The 18,484-nt window shown below is 40.3% G+C and overlaps 1 protein-coding gene across 3 annotated transcripts in view; it reads left to right on the forward strand.

Annotated features, from left to right (window-relative positions):
* Positions 1-18,484, forward strand: part of ppfibp2b (PPFIA binding protein 2b) — a 100,831-nt gene that overhangs the window by 33,304 nt on the left and 49,043 nt on the right. For all 3 annotated transcript variants that reach the window (XM_085280712.1, XM_085280713.1, XM_085280711.1), the window contains exons 3-4: positions 1,280-1,488; positions 18,007-18,093. In XM_085280712.1, coding sequence (XP_085136838.1) covers positions 1,280-1,488; positions 18,007-18,093 — 296 coding nt within the window. The remainder of the gene's footprint in view (positions 1-1,279; positions 1,489-18,006; positions 18,094-18,484) is intronic.

Below are 18,484 nucleotides of genomic sequence, written 5' to 3' on the forward strand. Positions count from 1 at the left end.
TTCCGTTGGAGCAGCCTTTCAATGCCTCTCTCTGTCCCTCGCTAGCAAAGTCGACCCAGGCGACAAAGTAAAGCTAGTTTTGGGCGACGAGCCCGACACGAACCCGACGTATTAGCCAGAGGTCCCTTTACTACGGTTCGGAGCCGCGGACCTGTTTTATATACGAGATCGCTGCAAAAAGTGCAGCCTTACCTAATGTCCACCTACTGTTACTCATTTTATATTAAGATTTAAACATCTAGTTGGTATTGGTATGGTGACTATCCTTCAGTAATAGTAATAAATCACACAGCAAAAGCATGATAATATATTAAGTAATCCAAAGTATTCAGAATGCGTTACTCTCATTGAGTAACGTAACGGAATACGTTACAAAATACATTTTGGGGCATGTATTCTGTAATCTGTAGTGGGATACATTTTGTAAGTAACCTTCTCAACACTGATTATAACAGCCATATCTCCAGGGTATAGTTATAAATGACAAAACAGAACAAATTATAGCCCAGAAGCACAACTTTAACAAAATAAAAGCAACAGGAGACACATTAAAAACACTGTCTCCAAAATAAAACAGGAATCGGCTACAAGTGAGACATGAGACCGTGGACAGGGCAACACAGGAAGCACAGGGAACAGACACAATGAAGGATATCAGATTAACTCAACACAGGAAGCTAAACCTTTCAAACTCTCTATAAAATCCAAAGACCATGACAAATAATAAAAAAAAACAACAACTTTTGTTTGATAAAGCTTTTGTTTTTCTCGTTTTTTTTCCTTATAGTGCAGATAAAATAATTCACTTTAAGAATTCTCAGCATTTCAGCTGAAATGTCAGCGATGATCTTTCAGAAACATCGCACATTAGAAGCAGTTCTGACATAGATACCAGCTCAGTGGTGCTTGAGCATCCTAGATTTTCTCTCTGCTTATTTTATTTCAAATAAAGTAAGCCCACAGATGTGTAGCTTAAACTCAGCCTCTTCATGATAAATGGACGCAGCTTGTTTCTGTTGCGTGCTCTTTTGTTAATTTTGGGCTCTGTTTGCTGTCTGAAGCCTCTGCAATGTGTGGCTGTTGTTTTAGAGCCACGATTGCTTAAGTGCATCCAGATGTTTGTTAGCTTGGGCCATACAGTGCAGGGAAATGATCCAGGTGACACATGGACGGTTTGGAGGCCATGTATTAGAAAGATGTATGGCTCTGATTAAAGTTTGACTTCCTTAGTAATATTAATGTCCTCTAATCCTCTCCTCCTCCATCACTCACACACCAGGTTCAAAAGCAGCAGCGATGGAGTTCTCTAACAGCATGTATGACCTGGGTTCCCCCGTCAGTGCTGGACCGCTGCAGGTCCTTCAGTTAGCTGAGGACCTCAAACTTTCCTTGGAGCTTCGACCCAGCCAGGAGGAGCGAAACAGCCTCCGAGCACAGCTGCCTGCAGAGACCGCACAGGCTCTTGTAGACTGGCTGCAGAGTGGAGCTGTGAGTACACCGTGTGATTCATTTTGATGTTATCCGTCATTTCAGTGTTGATCGTCTTCTACAAGCAGTGTTTATGCACAAAATTGTGACATCAAATGGAAATGTGACTTTTCCTTTGTCTGTATTTGAGTTTGTATCAGAGGATTTCAGTGTGATGGATCGGCTTTGACTCTTTATGCCATTGTTTGCCCCGTGTTTAGTCTCTGCAGCTGAAAATGAGCATCATTCCAGACTGGAGAGTCTGCACAGCTCATTTTGTTATTCTCGCCTTCTAAGCGTGAGAATTCCTGTGTTCTTGTTCCTGTAAAGCATTTTTATATATTTGTTTCTTCTACTTGAATTTTCAGGCCCTTTATGTTTGTTAGTGCATGAACGAGGCTGAAAGGCATTTTACATGCACCAAGTCTCGATGCAGCCTTTCCACTTATTAGTGCGGTTATTTAACAGTCTTGGATGTGTATACAGATTCTTCCATGAAAAATCAACAACTGACTGTTTTTTTTAATAGACTGATAAAAATGTTCATGCCTTTATTAAATACTTGTTAAATATTTAATGTGCAAAGAAACCATATTCTGTGGGGGTTTCAGCGTTGACTCACATGTTTGTGGTGATTTCTTCTGATGTTTGCAGGGGAAACCTGAGCCTAACAAAGGCATGAACTTATTAGTACGTCTTTGTGTACATGTTCAATATCTCAGGTTTTCTGACATACTCGAATTACATCTCACACTTAGAAACTCAAGTCATTTTAGCAAGATGACAAGCAAGCAAACACTCCCTTGCTTTCGTGCTGAGGTAACAATTATTGTGTAGCACATACTCGATATTTAATTTACTTGCAATGATTTAAAGTGCTGGACATTTTCTCCCAAATTATTATCAGCTAGTTGAAAAGTCAGCTCGACAACTGGATTACAGTTCAGTCTGAAGTATGACCGGGTCAAATACCTGTGAGCTTAATGCATTTGATATTATTTTCTGTATGAAATTAAATTAGGCTGTGGCTATGTGATGGCAAAATGACTTCTGACTTGTTGTCGCTTAAAATCCCACAGCCAGGGCTGACAGAGCCACAGTCTTAAAGCTGACGTTAGTTCATAAATTGGACACGGTATTTGTTAAATTAATTTTTATTTGTGTACAGAAACTCCAGTTAAGCGCTGAACAGTGGTCTTAATGTTTCTGATATAACATTTTCATTATGTTATATTCTATTTTTCTTAAGCATATAGTGATGTGAGTTTTTTAACCTTTCCTGACAATCCTGGTGACTTATTTCCTCTTCAGGAGAATCAGGGGAAAAAAAATCAGACTAATAACTCATCAAAAACGCAGGAAAGAGTCAAAATTAAACGCAGGTCAATGGACAAGGTTCACAGATGTCTGTACAAATACTGCATGCAATGCTGCTTACATGGAATTTTGCATAATTCATTGCATTCACACATTGTCAGACTCGCAGTGCTAGCTCCAGCAGCCTTCTTTTCTTGCAGGTTAACTTTTTCACTCGTGCAGAATGCGGTTGCACACTTGATACAGACTACATACAGCAGGGAGGAATCACTCATGTTTGTACAGATGACTCTCCACCTGGAGTGCTACCATCTACCGGCTTTGGTTAGTGGCAGGTGGTTGTTTAACATCATAGATCCAACAGCTAACTGGTGCTGTTCATTAATAAATTAGGAGCTGTTGGTTACATTCACCCACGTTCTGAAAGGGGGACCCTGAATGTGTGTACTACAGCTGTTGTGATATTTCAGGCTGGATGTAGCGATGAACAGACAGACTGCCATCCGTAGAGCTGGAGCGCTATCAAAGCTGAAAACACACTATTACACGCTTTGTGAGATCTGTTTCGTCTCTCTCAGTAAACCGGGAGTTCATTGAGCTGTTCATTTTAAATTTGCAGTGAGACTCTCGCCATCCTAAGCGATTACACAGATGGGTTAGAAATTTGCACTGTATGCTGAGTGTACATGTCTCTGTGGAGACAAGTTATGTTTACTTGCACTCAGAGCAGGGTAGACTGGCTGGAGATGCAAAAGTAATAGCAGCCGATTTTTTGTTTGTTTTTTTTAGAGGAGGATAGCATCTGAAAAATGAAATCAGACATGCAAAATGTTAACAAAAAGAACCAGATGTTTTGTTTTTTGTTGAAGCCTCTCTTACAGGGTGAATATTTATTTTTGTAGCAAGTAGATCGGAATGCATAAGTAAAGAAAAGCTGGATTCATCTGTTCGGTCAGCAGTGATTAGTGCAGGAGCGCTGGTTCAGGATCACAAACAGACTGCTTTCATTAGTGCTTTTTGAAAGTCATTCAGATTCAATCCAAATCCAACGCATGTTTCTTTAATCTGCATATTGTGCGGAGGGTGCTGTAGCATATGCTAGTAAAGACGAGGCTGCCTGCGTCTCAGAACTAACGGAAACAAGATGTTCAGCTTTGAAGTTGAGTATGATCATATTCAGTGATTTGACAGTGAGGGAACTCACATGCAAGTATTGCATTATCTAGTGTTTTCACAGCATGGGGACAGTTGCCTTGGGGTCAGAGGGGTCAGCCAAAAGGTCAGGAGAGGAGGAAGAGGAGAGGAATTTGGCTGCTGTGCTACAGAATAGTTATTCTCTGCTGCACAAGCTCAGCATGTCTCTGTGAGGATGAGCTCAGGGCTCATTTGGTCTCTGTCCCAGTCCGACACCACGTTTCATCTATTCCTGCTTTCTTTCTTGCTCGCTTCTTTTCCTTTTTTGGTTTCCTGCTTGTTGTCGTGCTTTTCCTACAAAGTCATACTTGAGCTAATTTGGCATTGACAGCTAGACATATACAGTGTGCCAAAGACAGGACGATACAGCTAAAGTTACCCTCCCGATGTCTGACTATAGCTTTGATACATCATCTGAAGTTTGGTTATATATCAGTGAAACATGTTATCAGGGTGTGTTTTGCTCCACATATATTAATGTTCCTTTTCTTTTTTACTGTTTACACTAAAATACGTTTCACATCATGGGTTACCTCTCAGCCTGTTTCATCTTTATTAACCCTTTCATGGATTTCATCAAAAGGAGGAAATAAGCGGAGAGATTTAGGACAAGTTCCATTAGGTTCTCCTCAGAGACATCATTACATCTCCATTATTATCAACTTCCTGTGCAGCTTTCCCTCCCTCACACCCTGTCTCTGTCCTGTGTGGCCTCTCAGCCTGTCCAATATCTCTGTTTATTGTTTACTCTTTGCTATTTTACCCCCTCTCCCTCTTACTTTTCCTTCATCCATTCTTTTTCCCTGTAAAGCTACTGTTCTTGCTCACTGATACTTTGCATTTATGGACACATTCCATTTAGTTTTTAATGCAAGCTTGTTTGTAAATGAGGTAGTTTCTATTTAGGCACTCAAATGTCTGTCGAGAGGATTGGATTGCTCAGGGCTGCTGCTGTAAGGTAGGTCTAACTGCTCCAATACATTATAGCAAATGTGGTACGGTTTGATGTTTGAAACCTTGCAGCTCAGGCGGATCTTTTGGTATTTTGTGAAAAATGTAGTTTTTTGACTTTCCTGCTTTTGTCATTTATGTGAGGTTTTTTTCTTCTTCTCTTGCCGAGTTTTGTCCTGCAGCAGTGCAAAGTTTTACCCACAGTTATTGAGATGGAAAGTAGATCTTGGAAAGCAGCGTTTTGAACTCCTACTTTGTTTCAACAGCAGATGTCTCACATGTTGCACTCAATCACTGGCCAAGCCTCCCTCCACCCCTCCCTTCCTCCCTCTTGCCTTCTTTGTTTCTTCCTCTCTTTGATTCACTGCTGCTTTCCTCCACAGTGCTGTCCCACTCTTCAGTCCAAGTTCAGTGTGATGTGCACAGTGTTGTACGTGACACTTTTGTCTTTATTAATATGTTATTTTAATTCATGCGGCTCAGCAGCACGAGGTGGGTGTTTTACAATAAGGTGCTGTTTTTGGTCACCATTTAAAATCTAACACTGTCTGGAGGCTGTTAATCATCTTCAGTGCCAAAGGCTTTTTCCCAATGCATTAATGCAGTATCACTCCAGTTCCCTGCTTCTTCTTTTTAAGCATTTTATTTAAAATGAATACTCAAAGAGGTCAAGGTAGAAGAATTACTTGTTCTTTCTGTTCCTCTCCCTTTGTGAGTTTAAAATTTTAAGCAAAAGCCAAAACTGTATTTGATCCAGACTACACCGTTCTCCCTTCCAAGTGTTTTCATCCCTTTGAGTCTCCGGACCACTGCTTTTAAAAAAAAAAAGGTCTGTGGAAATGTATTTCTCCTCATCCACATCATCCACTGGAGTCCCTTTGGTGGTTACTACACCCAGTTTCACAAGTTAAACTGCAGATGCTCATGAAGAAGTACACACAAGGTGACTTTAAGTTAAAAGCACTGTGTCAGCGCTGAAAGCTGTAGAGGAGACAGGAAAATGACTTTGAGGAAAGGAGAAGAAGCAAAAATAAACACAAACATGCTTTTCTTCAACTTGGAAAGTTCATGCATTAATACAGTGTTCAGTTCTTGCGATATCCTAATCTAGCACTTTTTCGAGTTGTGTATTTGTAGAAGGTTATTACTAACTAAACAAAACAAAAACCATTAAAAAAGTTTCTCGTAAGTTATTTGAGTCAGTAGATCAGGGATTAAGGAGTTAAGTGTGGCATTTCTTTACAGGAACAGTGTCTCACTCAGTCTGGATAATCCACAGTCAACAGTTTCCAGAGGGACTGTTCCTGTAGTGGAAAGCTGCTAACATTGCCTGAAAATTTCAATAGCAGATGAACAAAAGCCTGGCAGATAATCAAGGCAGCTAGAATGTAAGGCTGGCTGCTTCCTCTCAAGCTCATCCTGTCCACCTTCTCCCCCCTTCCGTCGGCTCTTTGTTACTTCGGGAACATGGCGCAAACAATTTCTCTTCAACGATGTAATCCGATAACAACTGATGTCTTTACCCGTCGGCTTCCCGTGGCTGTCATGCCACCGGCTATTGTAGTTAATAATACAACAGCTTCTTGCCATTTTTTGTGTTTCTTTTTATCGCGGTGTAACTGATTTCAATTGAAAGCCTGCGTGCGCTAGTACCTCTTGCCACGAGTTCCCAGAATCCTTTGCGGTTTTACCCCTGAATGACGTCACATTTTCAATCTCTATAGCCTGAGCAACAGGATCAAAGTCAGTTGTGCTCTGCAATTAGTCTGCACCCCACGGCCTTCTCTCCAGAGCATACTTCATGGTGAAGCACATGTAAACACAGGAAGCATCATAAGTGTATTTCTGGCAGGAAGTTGTGATAGCCGGTGACGGCTGCTCATTACTGCTGACCCAGAGATGGTTGTCTCCTGTGTTCGTGACGCAGATGAACATTTTCAGTTTCCCCAAACCTGCTGAAGAGAAAATATACAAAAAAAACCTGAACTCTTCGATTTTTTTATACATAGAAATACAACTATACAAGTTCTTTCAGCAGAAACTGTCAAGAGTTTATTAAAAATGAGATGGAATGAAAGAAAATAGGTCAGGATTTTGTTTTTACAGAGCAGGGTCCCCGATTTAATGTTTTCACTCAGTAGTTTATTATTTTGTTATATTTCTTTTTTTTGTTTTTGTATTTTACATTGAAAAATGGATTTGTCTATAATACAGCCATGTGTTGACAGAAGATGCCAGAATACTCTGTGTAGCTTAGGACCCTATTTAACGTTACACATAGTTGTGCGATTTATTACGGGTTTTCTGCCCGTCCTGCAGGCTGACAGTTGGTAGGAGTGGGTAGAACTATTAGGAATTAAAAAGGAAAAGAGAAATATCGGGGTGCTGTTTTACCCTCAGCTGATTTTGGTCCCCCTTTTGTTCTCAAAGCACAGTAGGTTAAAACCATTCACTGCATATAAACAAGGTTAACTGGTCTATAGACATTCTCTTCATGTCTGGAAGACAGACCTAAACATGGAGACCTTTGACAATCTCTGAGAGTGACTGCAGTCGTCAGGCTGTGACTGTGTGCAGGAATGTTTGCTCCTATCAGGTGACCTGAGCTTGTGATCAAAGTGGTCATGAGTGTTCAACAGCCTCAGGGTGTAGGGAACCAATTAGTCACCACAAGTTGTGATGAATTAGGAGCTGGCTTTGTCAAACTGAATGTGTCCAGTGTTCGATGGTTTTTCGTGTGAGCCGATTTAATGCAAGTTTGCTCGGCTAATGTCATCTCAGGATGGTGCTGCGTGATGGTGATTATCTCTCTTGTTCACAGTATTCACAAAGTATTTTCCTTTATTTGATAAAATACTGCCATTTGGTATCCAAATGGCAGTATTGTCACCATGCAAAATATTGCAATACTATGTTGTAGCTACATGCCACCCTGTAAAACGATTATATTCACTTATCTCATGGGGTTTAACAGTTTTCTGCTTCATTTGAAAAACCTATTATGTGTTTCCCTTTCATCATTTTTATATTTTTCACCATTCTTCATGCCCCTCCCCTTAACTGAGGACAGAACAGAATTTAGATAAAGGTATTTGGCAGTTAGGCTCTGATGGCCGTGTTGGTGTTAGAGATTAGAGCAGGACCTCCCGGAGGCTGCTGGTGGAGATGAAGCTGGAGACTTGAATGGAGCCTGAAAGATGAGAGGCAGCGATGGGGAGGAGGCAGATTGCATGAAGGCGACTGCAAAGGAGAAAGATGCGCAGTGAGATTTAAAGTACGCGGCGTGAATGCTGATTGGTCTGAACAAGGCTGGGAGAAAGATGATTGGACTAGACCACTGATGTCACAAACAGCTTGACAGCTTGTAAAAGTGGAAGAGATTTGAAGCTCAGATTTAGCCGGCAACACCTGGGAGCAGACAGATGTGAGACTGTAGATCTACCTTATTGAACTTGCGCATAAGCTTCGTTAAAATGATGCATGAGACAGACCTTCTGCTTGAGCATGCACAGGAGCGTGAAAGAGGCAGAAAGATTGTATTAAGAGACAAAGTTGGAGGAAGAAAGTGTGGCCATATCAAAATTTGCAGTATTTTGACATATTACAGCTCTTTTCAGTAATACAAAACATGACTCCATGAAATTACAGTTTACATCCAACTTTTTTTTACATTTTAGGACTTGAATCACTTGTAATCACCTGCACAGAAGCGCTATTTGTTACTGGGGTTTGTGTGGCTGTAAATAAACTTGCCGTTCAGACCAAATGGCTGAGATTGTTGTGGTGGACTCTGTAAAATACACAGGAAATGGAAACCTGAGCTAAAGGGCTTAAACATGTGGAGGATCACACACAGAGACAGACGAACAGGAGGCAAAGAAAGTGAGCCAGCGTCTCCCGGCACTGTGACTTAATTAAAAGAGCACACGAAAAAAAAGGAGGGAGACGGACCTCCTGGCATGATTTGTGTTTGTGCTGACAGTACAGCCTGTTGCTGCTTTGCCCACTTATCTGACATCAGACGCTGCTGCTTTAGAGGCTACATATGAGAGCGGGAGAGAGGAAACATAGGCCAACACTGAGACACAAACAGATGACAGAGAAAGAAGAAAAATGGCAAACCCTCCCACCGTCCCCCCTCCTTCTTTTTCGGTTTGACCATTTGGCTGTCAGATGGACCTCGGCAGAGAGCGAGAGAGAGAAAAGAGGGGGAACGATTCAAAAGTGAAGAAAGGAAGAAAAGAGAAGGAGAAGGGGAAAGGAAGGAGGGCAAAGGAGGGGGACCGACAACTCCAACCAAACGGGAATAAAAGAGGGCGTGGAGAAGGCAGAGAGCGTCCAGGGAAAAGGACAAATAAGTTGGAAAGTGAAGAAGGGGAGTAAGTAGGGAGAGGGAGAGAAAAAGAGGGAAAACACAGTGGGACTAAAGAAGGAAAGAGAGAAGTAGGAGGAGGGGGACCAAGCAGGGGGGAGTTTTCCCTCTGAGGAGGCAGAGATCATAAAAAGCCCTCCTCCACAGCTGTGAACATCGCAGTCACACGCACACTTGCATGACAGTACTCACATGCTGCAGCAGTTTGCTCAGTCCACTGTTAGTTTGTGAAACTTGCACATAAGACACACTCAGAGGCTGATAGTCCCATAAGAACACAAGAAAATAGGCAGGGCAGCAATGGGCTGGGAGCATGGAGACTCCCATTGACTTCTACAGACACTTCTCCTGGCTGAAAAAGGTGAGTTAGGGTTTGTTTATATGCTCCTTCTCCTGCGTCTTCTTCTTCCCCCCTTTTTAAATATATTCGTGTCTGTCCGTGTTGCACATTCCTTTCATTAGGTTGATGCCTCGGAGGAAACTTTTAGTTGGAAAACAGAGAGAGGGGAGAGATGTTTGAAGGAGAAGCTGCCGTCGCAAAGCAGTTGTTCCACTTTAGATGCCTGACATTGTCCTGCTGTTATTGTTTTATTTCCTGGCGACGGACTTTGTGATGTAATTTCCCTCAGCTCAAGAGCTGGACTGCATCTCCTGTTGTTGTTGTGTTATGAAGGCACGCATCCACGAGGACTGTGTTATCAGATTGGAAATATTCACTATCAGCTGATTGTTGTTGTCAAAGCAGCGTCTAATGCTCTGGGGGTTAAGCAGAGAGAGACTTAGCGCTGCAGGATCTGTGTTGTAAAGACCTGTGAGCAAGTCTTTAACTGATGAGATACCACATTTGTCTGATTTACTTAGGCTTATTTAATTTATCTTTAAAATCGTGAAGCTATGCTGCTTTTAAGCATGCTAGTGTTTTACATTATTGCAGTTTCTTTCTTCAAGATGTGACCTTTAAACTAACATTCACAGATCATTCACAGAGTTCCAGCAACTGCTAAGGTCAATGGCAAAGATCTCAAGGTGACAGTAAATCAGCTTATGCTGTTTTTATTGATGCCTCTCTCTGGGATTTATTCTGTGAATATATATGATAAGAAATTAATTGTGCAAAGTTTTCTTCACTGAAGGTGTCGCTCTGTCTCTTTTAAGGGGCTTCTTCACATGCTTAAAAGATTTTGCTGCATTTTGCCTCATTCACATCATTCTGCATTACTTCCTATCTGTTTCTCTAATATCTAACATTTAACGCTAAAACGTTATTCTACTCGGACTTCTCTGACACAGTGACTCATCAGAATAATAGAAAGTTTAAGCCTGTCAGTGAGTCCCCCTAGACTTCCATGAGCCTTGTGTCATTTTTATGGATTATTATTTTATATTTTGCCACAGTGGACGTATATTTTGAGAAATGACTCTTCACCAGGGCAGAGAATGTGTAAAAACAGGCTCTTTGTTTGACTTCTTGAAGTAGACCTGGACTGAAGACATGTTGGCCAGTCTGCACTTCATCACACTAATTCAAAAGGCTGTGAGAGGGTCAGGACTTGGTTATAAGGTTAGATAAGAGCATCTTACCACTTGGCCACCAGATGGTGAGTTACACTTCTAGGAACGTTATTAGGTCAGTTTTATCTTTTAGCTAAATGAGTGAGATGAATAACTTTCATTTCAAAGTTTGCTGGGATAAAAAATATCCATCCATCTTTTACTGCTTATCCAGGTCCGGTAGGAGGGTTCAGCACTCTAAGCAAAAAAGCACAGACTTCCCTCATTGCATTCATAAAGTCACCAGTCAAGAGGTTTGCTAAACTTACCCCAAACTAAGGTTTATTAATGGCTCAATCTGGAGCACTGATACAATCAGTTGTCTACCTCCAGTGCACTGAACAAATGTGATGCTACTTCATGTTATAGTTACAGTTGGAAAGAGGAACTTGGATGACGAAGTTAACCATAGACTGAACCAATAACTAGTAGGCACGGCTACAACGACCCAGCTGAAACTGTCCTGAACTCTGTTTTGCTCTGTCAGTGCATCGTTGTGATTTTCCTCTTAGTGTTTCAAATCGTCCAACAGATTACTGACAGGATTTGTTTTACTGCCACGTCTGCATCTTATAATGTATCTGAGGTAGAGTGAAGTTAGGGGTGGAGTGAAATAGCATTAAATAAATGAACCCTTACAAAGGTGCACAGATGCATCTGTGTGTGAGGATGTACATCTGAGTTCTTTTACTTGCTGTTGACCTGGCCAGCATGTGTGAAATAAACATTAGCATGTTAAAACGTATTTAAATTAAATTAACATTATTTATGCAATACAATCTCTTTTCTTATTTTTTAGTAAGATAGCTAAGTTACTCATTCAGTCTGTTTTGTTAAAAATGGAATAAAGCCTTTGTTAGCATTCAGCAGATTAGCTTGATCTCAATGCTAGCCCATGTGAGTTGATACTCCCCTGAGGCTACACATCTCATTCTGGCAGTTATAACTCTCATCACGCTGCTTCAGCCTTCACTGATCCACCTCAGTGTCCTGCATATGATCATTTATTCCTGATTTGTTCTGTGGGTGGGTGTGGGCTTTCCACATATGCTCAGAGAACATCACAGGGTCCCACAACAGCAAAGCTGCCATTTATAAATTGTTCCAGATACGACTACAGTGATAAACAAGTTTATTAGACCAGTGTAAGGTTTTTTATGTTTCTGTAATGATCAATGCACCAGTGTGCAGAAGTTCAGGCCTTTTGACTTTCTTCTGTTAATTATTTTTATTCAGTTTCACTCACTTCTCTATTGATATTAATTGTGTTTTATTGTTATACAGCACTTTGTGGCTTTTATGTCTTTGAAAAGCACCATATAAATAAAGTTCACTTCCTTACTTACTAATCAAAATTCTATTTTTAAAGCTAAAATACAATTATCGTTGCTATCTATGAATTTTCAAATGTAGTGCTTTACAAAAAAAACTCCAGAGAGCACAGTTATTTACTTGCATTTGAAAATTTTGTTTTAATGTTTGAATTGATTAACTTTTGATTTCTCAGAGAAGTCCAGTGCGCCAGCTCAAATTTGGGCATCAAAATCGGAACTCAGTTAATTCAGTGTTTTTATGACAGTTGGTCATATTTACTTCAGATAATGAGGACCAAATTAGCAAAGAGTTTTAAAGAGCAAATTAGGTGATCATTTTGTTTAATGCGTGTGTGATGGTTACTTCCAGACAGAGAAAAGGCCATTTATTTTAGTAGTATACTAAACCAGCTATCATTCCCTTCTCCCACACTGCCAGCTTGGTCCTGTTTCCTTTTTCTTTGTCTTTTTTTAAACAAACGTAACAGTAAACAGCTGTTTTCATCTTCGAATTGCTGAGGCTAACGTGATTATAGTGGTAAGATCAAGATGAAGGTTAATCAAACTTGGATATGGAGAAACAGAAATGACAATTCATCCTAAATGCCACTGACTCACCTTCAGATTCACTTTCCACACTCAGTGGGACTGTTTACTGTCAAGCTGAGCAGACAGCAAATTGAATTGGACTATAAATTGCATTTAGAGACACTGTGGTGTGACTAGAGAGAATACCTAAGCTAATGTGCTGCACACGCTGCTGCAGCGCTAAATCGAATGAGCACTCACGACTCAGATTAGGGCCAACGAGGGACGAAAACCAAAAACTAAAAGCATTTGGTTTTGGATAGAAGGTCAGGCTTTGACTTTGAAAGTGAGCAGTAAAATTCTACATGAATTCTGTGGACGTACATGTTACCTGCTTACAGAGCGCTGACCTTTGGAGCACTTTTATGTGAATCACTTAAAGTAGGTGGGTAGTGTGCTGCATGCTGTCATGCATTCTTAGACACTGGGATCACGCCACTGTATGTCATTACAGTTCCACCCATTCCACTGGCCACAACATTTATTGTGAATACACCGAGAAAAGTACGACTAATAAAACATGTCTGTATTCATTCCAGTGTAATCATTTATATTGAGTGGATAGTGTTTCCTCTCCTCTTGTGCAAAGCCTTGTTAAATATTTGGTCTGCTGCAGTGAAGTGTACTCACTTTATATAAATTGTACTAGAACTATGATTCGAATTTCATTAGTGTTGAACAAAATATGAATTTTATGGTCCTGTTTTTTGAGAGAACATCCTGAAAAAACTCAAAAGGTAATTTCATATTTAGCTCTAAATGATTTAAATATTTTCCTAGCTGATTAGAGGAATTATTTCACTATTTCACTATTATCATAAATACCTGATTTAATATATTTGAATAAAAATGTGCTGTGTAAGCAAAAACCACTCAAGGTAATGGGTCAGTATTTATTTAACTGATGCTCCACCCTGTTTTTACTTGTACTGGAAGCACTTTTACTTCATGATACAAACTGAAACGCCTCTAAAAACGTAATATTTTCTAGGTTCACAGAGAGAACCTGTTTAATTAAATTTTTACTGCTACTAATATTCTAGTAGTTTTCAGCTAAATTTCCCAGATTTAGTCAGAAGTGCTAATGGAAAACTCAAGGAAACTGAAAAAACAACTGCAGAACTGTAATATATAATGATAGTGCAAAGACATTACACTGTGGCCCCAAATCGTCTTGCTCTGTCCATTCTCACTCAATCCACCAGGCGATAACAGATAAAAACAGACTGGCCTGGTTTCTTTTATCGGTCCATTCAAACGCTGTGTCATCACCACCCTGAAATGGCCTTGCTTCTCTTCGGTCTTCTGATGGGAAGATCTGTGATTACAGCAGATTTCCCACTGGAATGAGAAACTGTAAATGTAACATTATTACAGCCTTACATTTTATAACTTAAGAGACACTCTGAAAGAAACAGTTTGTCCCCCACCCCCTTTCTACCCCCGTCTCTGTTTAATTTAAAGTCTGATAATGGGTTTAATGCATCCATATGGTCCACGTCAGGTGACCTAGCTGGTGTACATCCTGTGACCTCAGCTTCAGACAGTTCATCCAGGATTACAGGCTGATTTTAGGGTTTTTCATCTGTGTGCTGAGACGGCCTTTGAGGGATGAAAGAGACTGATAAGGTTTTGGAAGCTCACTAATGTGCCTTGAAGCTAAAGTTTAGAGTAGTTGTTGTGGCATCAGATAAGAGTTTCAGCTAAAAGCACAAAAAAAACCCTCGATGTTTACGTTTTCTTTAAAACTGGGTCATCGTCATGATAGTAGGAAAGGTCGGCTTCTTGTAGCAAACAGTTACATTTACACTGCTGCATATTTTAGCCTAAAGGCGTTTTATATATTTATTTTTTCTGGACTTTGAAGCTAGTTAAGCTAATCGTAGTTTAGATGGGTGTGGAGTGGATTTTTGGCAGTAAGAGGCTTAAATGTTGATTGCTTAAATGACAGTAATGGTTGTGGGGATTGTTGGCAAATCTGGGCCCCCCTCAAATCTTTAGGGACAGATGCAGAAAGTTCCACCGACACACGATCATCATTGTACAAGAAAACACTGCAGATGCCATAATCAGCATAGTCTGTGGTTAAAAATGAAATATCATTTAATTCCACCAAAAACACGATGAGCTTTTCTTGAAGAAAAATATTTAACAAATGAAATATATATTTTTCCTGTCCTCTCTGGACTGTCTCATGCCCTACAGAACATGGACGCATTCAGTGTTTAGTTCTTTGTAGTAATCCTGTAGTAGTCCTGAGCAACCTCAGCATTCATCTAAAATGCAATTTGAACTCCTACAGGACAAACGCGACCATCTCATGTTTGCAAATTGGTTGTTAACTTAAGCTTTAGTATCACCAGTGGGATGTTTGATGAATACAGCTACCTGCTGCTGATGGAAATCAGTGGTAACCAAGTTCAGTACTTCAGATATTAAAACAAACTAATTGTTTTAGCCAAAATGTGCTAACAGCTGAGGTGAACTGCAGTGCTGAGCGATGACAATGTGGTTTTACTACTACAAGTGATTTTAACATTATCCACAGTCATTTGATTGATTGTAATAATTGATAATAATAATTGTCATACTTAATTCAGGCCTAAATTTCACACACAGTCTTGATATATTACCAGAATGACCATCAGTTCCTTTACAGCTGCTACTGCTTTCTGTCATTTCAGGTGGAAACAGATCTATAATGGACTTTTGGGCTGGTGTCAATACTAGTGTTTCAAGTAGTCATATACAAGGTTCATACTTTTATAGCATATATCCACACTGGATGTTTGGTGGTGAGAGGGAAAAACACAATCAAACATGTAGAAGCAGGTGCAAGTGAAATTATCTTAAACACAAGTAAACACAGACATGGTTGAGACGAGCACCAGAATGGAGAAGAGAGGTGATTTAAGTGACTCTGGAAATGGCACGGTTGTTGATGCCAAACAAGGTGGTCGGAACATTTAAGAAACTGCTGATCTACTTTTCCCAAATAAAACAGAGTTTGCAGAGCCTGAAATGGTCTGAAAAAAGAAAACATCCGGTGATTTCCCTGTGTGAAAATGCCCAGCTGATGTAAGACGTCAACGGTAACTCAAAGACTCACTCCTTACAACCAAGATTTGTTGAAGAGCACTTCTGAATGCGCAGCACTTCAAAACATGAAGCAGATGAGAACTAGGAGAAGACCACACCAAGTGCCTTCCTGATTGCTGATCACATACATCCCTTTAATGACCACAGTGTACCTTATCTCCTGACAGCTGTTTCCAGCAGGATGGCACGCCATGTCTGAAAGCTCAAATCATTTCAAACTGGTGTCTTGAACATGACGATGCGTTCACTGTGCTCAAATGGCCTCCAGAGTCACCAGATACCAATCCAGCAGAGCACCTTTGGGATCATAGATGTTTAACTGACAGCTGTCATGTCAGTATACACCAAAACCTCTGAGGAATGTTTCCAGCACCTTCTTGAATCTGGTTTAAAAGAAATAGCAAGATTTCTGTTAAGGGCAAACATAGTGTTGAAGCTCCAGTTTTAAGAGCTCATTCGGTTTGAGCTGTAATGTAATATTGCTGTTTCCCACACAGTCTTTGTTTGGCATTGATACAGTGTTACTGGCCAGTACACGTCACTCTGTTTCTTAACATTATGTAGGGTTAGCACAAAGCTAAATCTCAGCTGCAGTTTAACAGGCCTGCAAGTGCAAACTGATTTAGCCAAAGTGTTTCTAACAACAGGTGGTATTTCTAATCTTGCTGACAGAAGCAGAAAATATCATCTTATCATAAGAATGTTTTCCTCTCTTTCCAAATGTTTGCAGCAGCATGTTGGGGAGCGGAGGAGCCAGCAGCATTCAAACACATTCTGACTCTTAAAGCTGAGCAGAGAAATGGAAACAGGACAGACATCATCATTCAGGAATAAAGCCATTTAAAAATTGTTCGGCTTGACTTTCATTTTCACTTCCTGAGTTGTGGAGTGCATAATTCTGCCATAACCTTAATAGCAGGGTAATAAGGAACTGGCAAAAGAACTTCTGACCAAAGGGAAATGTCTCTTTCACTGTTTGCATGTTCTTAAGTTCACATTAGAAAGCATTTCTATTTCGACACAGAGCCTGACACGGCTTTTTCTCCTGACAGGCTGCTGCAAATACATTGATATCTGATATGTTTTGTTAGACTTACAGTAGTCAGAGATGAAAAAGGTGGAAATTATAGCACAAGCTTTAGCACAATGTCGATGATTTGGCTCCGCTATCCTGCTATTTCCAGATTAACAGAAGTCAGATGAGTCAGATGATGTTTCATAACTTCGTATCATGTGCTTTGTGAAAAATGTGTATTTATACAGCATCGGCTCTGTGAGTTCCTTGTGCAAGAGTCAGCAGTCTTGCCCAGACCAGCTCTGGACATTAAGCGAGAGGATTATGTGTACAGCTTGGTTCTTTGTCAAACTCTGAAGCATCAGCAGCGCAAAAATCAGCAATATTCTGACATTTATATGCATTTAACGTTAGCAGCTAAGCCATATTACTGGCTGTTTATAATCTTACTGTATAGATATTTCAGTCTGACTACCTGTAATCTAACAGTTTACACGTCTTTGTATTTTAAATTGGCAATATGTATGTTTGCTGAATCATGCATTTTGCTTTTGTTCAAAGCATCCCAGACAAAGTAAATAAGTTATTTTCTGACTTCAACAGCATGTATTTGTGCAGTTTTGTGAATAATAGATACTCTTTTCTGCTTTAGAGAACCTAGTTGTATCTGGCTTATGAGTAGCTAGATGAAATTGCCCCTGTCTTGGGGAAGCGCATCCCCCCCGTTTGTTGGGTGGTTAAGGTGTAATTCAGCATCAGACCTGCCAAATTTAGCTTCCATGTGCCAAACTAAGATGTTTAGGATGAGCAGGCATCTATTCATCTGTGGTTTAGACAAATAAACACTCATTAGGAAGCTTTTGTAGCAGGCTAACAAGTTGTCATCTCCACCTCTCACATACACACCAAAAAAGCCACTGACTAAAATCCGCTAACAGAAGCTTGGAAACGGTCACCTTGGCTACCTTCATTTTTTCTATACAGTCTTTGGTGTAAACAAGACTGCAGTTTTGCTGATTTAGGGACAGAGGATGTGCCTCTCTGCTTCAGTGCTTGAAGATAAAAATAAGCCATCCCTTATCTTTCATCCTTAACCTCTTCATGAACTTTGTGTGTTTCTTCTGTGTGCATTTGTCCAGGTGAACCTCTGTTCTCCAGCCAACAATGAAACTTACCAAGAACGACTGCTTCGCCTAGAGGGAGACAAGGAGTCTCTGGTGCTACAGGTCAGATATTTCTTATCTATCTAAGTTATAGACGGTGTCAACTGAACATTTAATACAAAGACACATACAGTATGTACGCAACGTGCCTATGCTGCCTGTGTACTTTCATATCACATTTTCAGAGTGTACTTTTCCTTTGCTGTCCCAGTTTGCTTGTTCAGATGTGGTTGTAATTATTTTGGCATGCACAACTACATCTAACTTTTTGATCCCTGCCATAAATGAGCCAGGAGACTGTCTGGCAGGATTTGTTCCACGCTGGAAAAACATCTTGTCCTTTAATCTGTAATCCTGTGAGTTCAGATATTTCGTGTTATTTCATAACAAAACATGTCCGGACACCTTCGAAAGCATGTGAGGGTGTTTACATACGACTTGCAGTAACCGCCAG

Source organism: Mchenga conophoros, linkage group LG7 (genome assembly GCF_057382185.1).
Source record: "Mchenga conophoros isolate Kocher_MC1m ecotype Shallow Benthic linkage group LG7, M_conophoros_male_GT1.1, whole genome shotgun sequence".
Lineage (NCBI taxonomy): Eukaryota > Metazoa > Chordata > Actinopteri > Cichliformes > Cichlidae > Mchenga > Mchenga conophoros.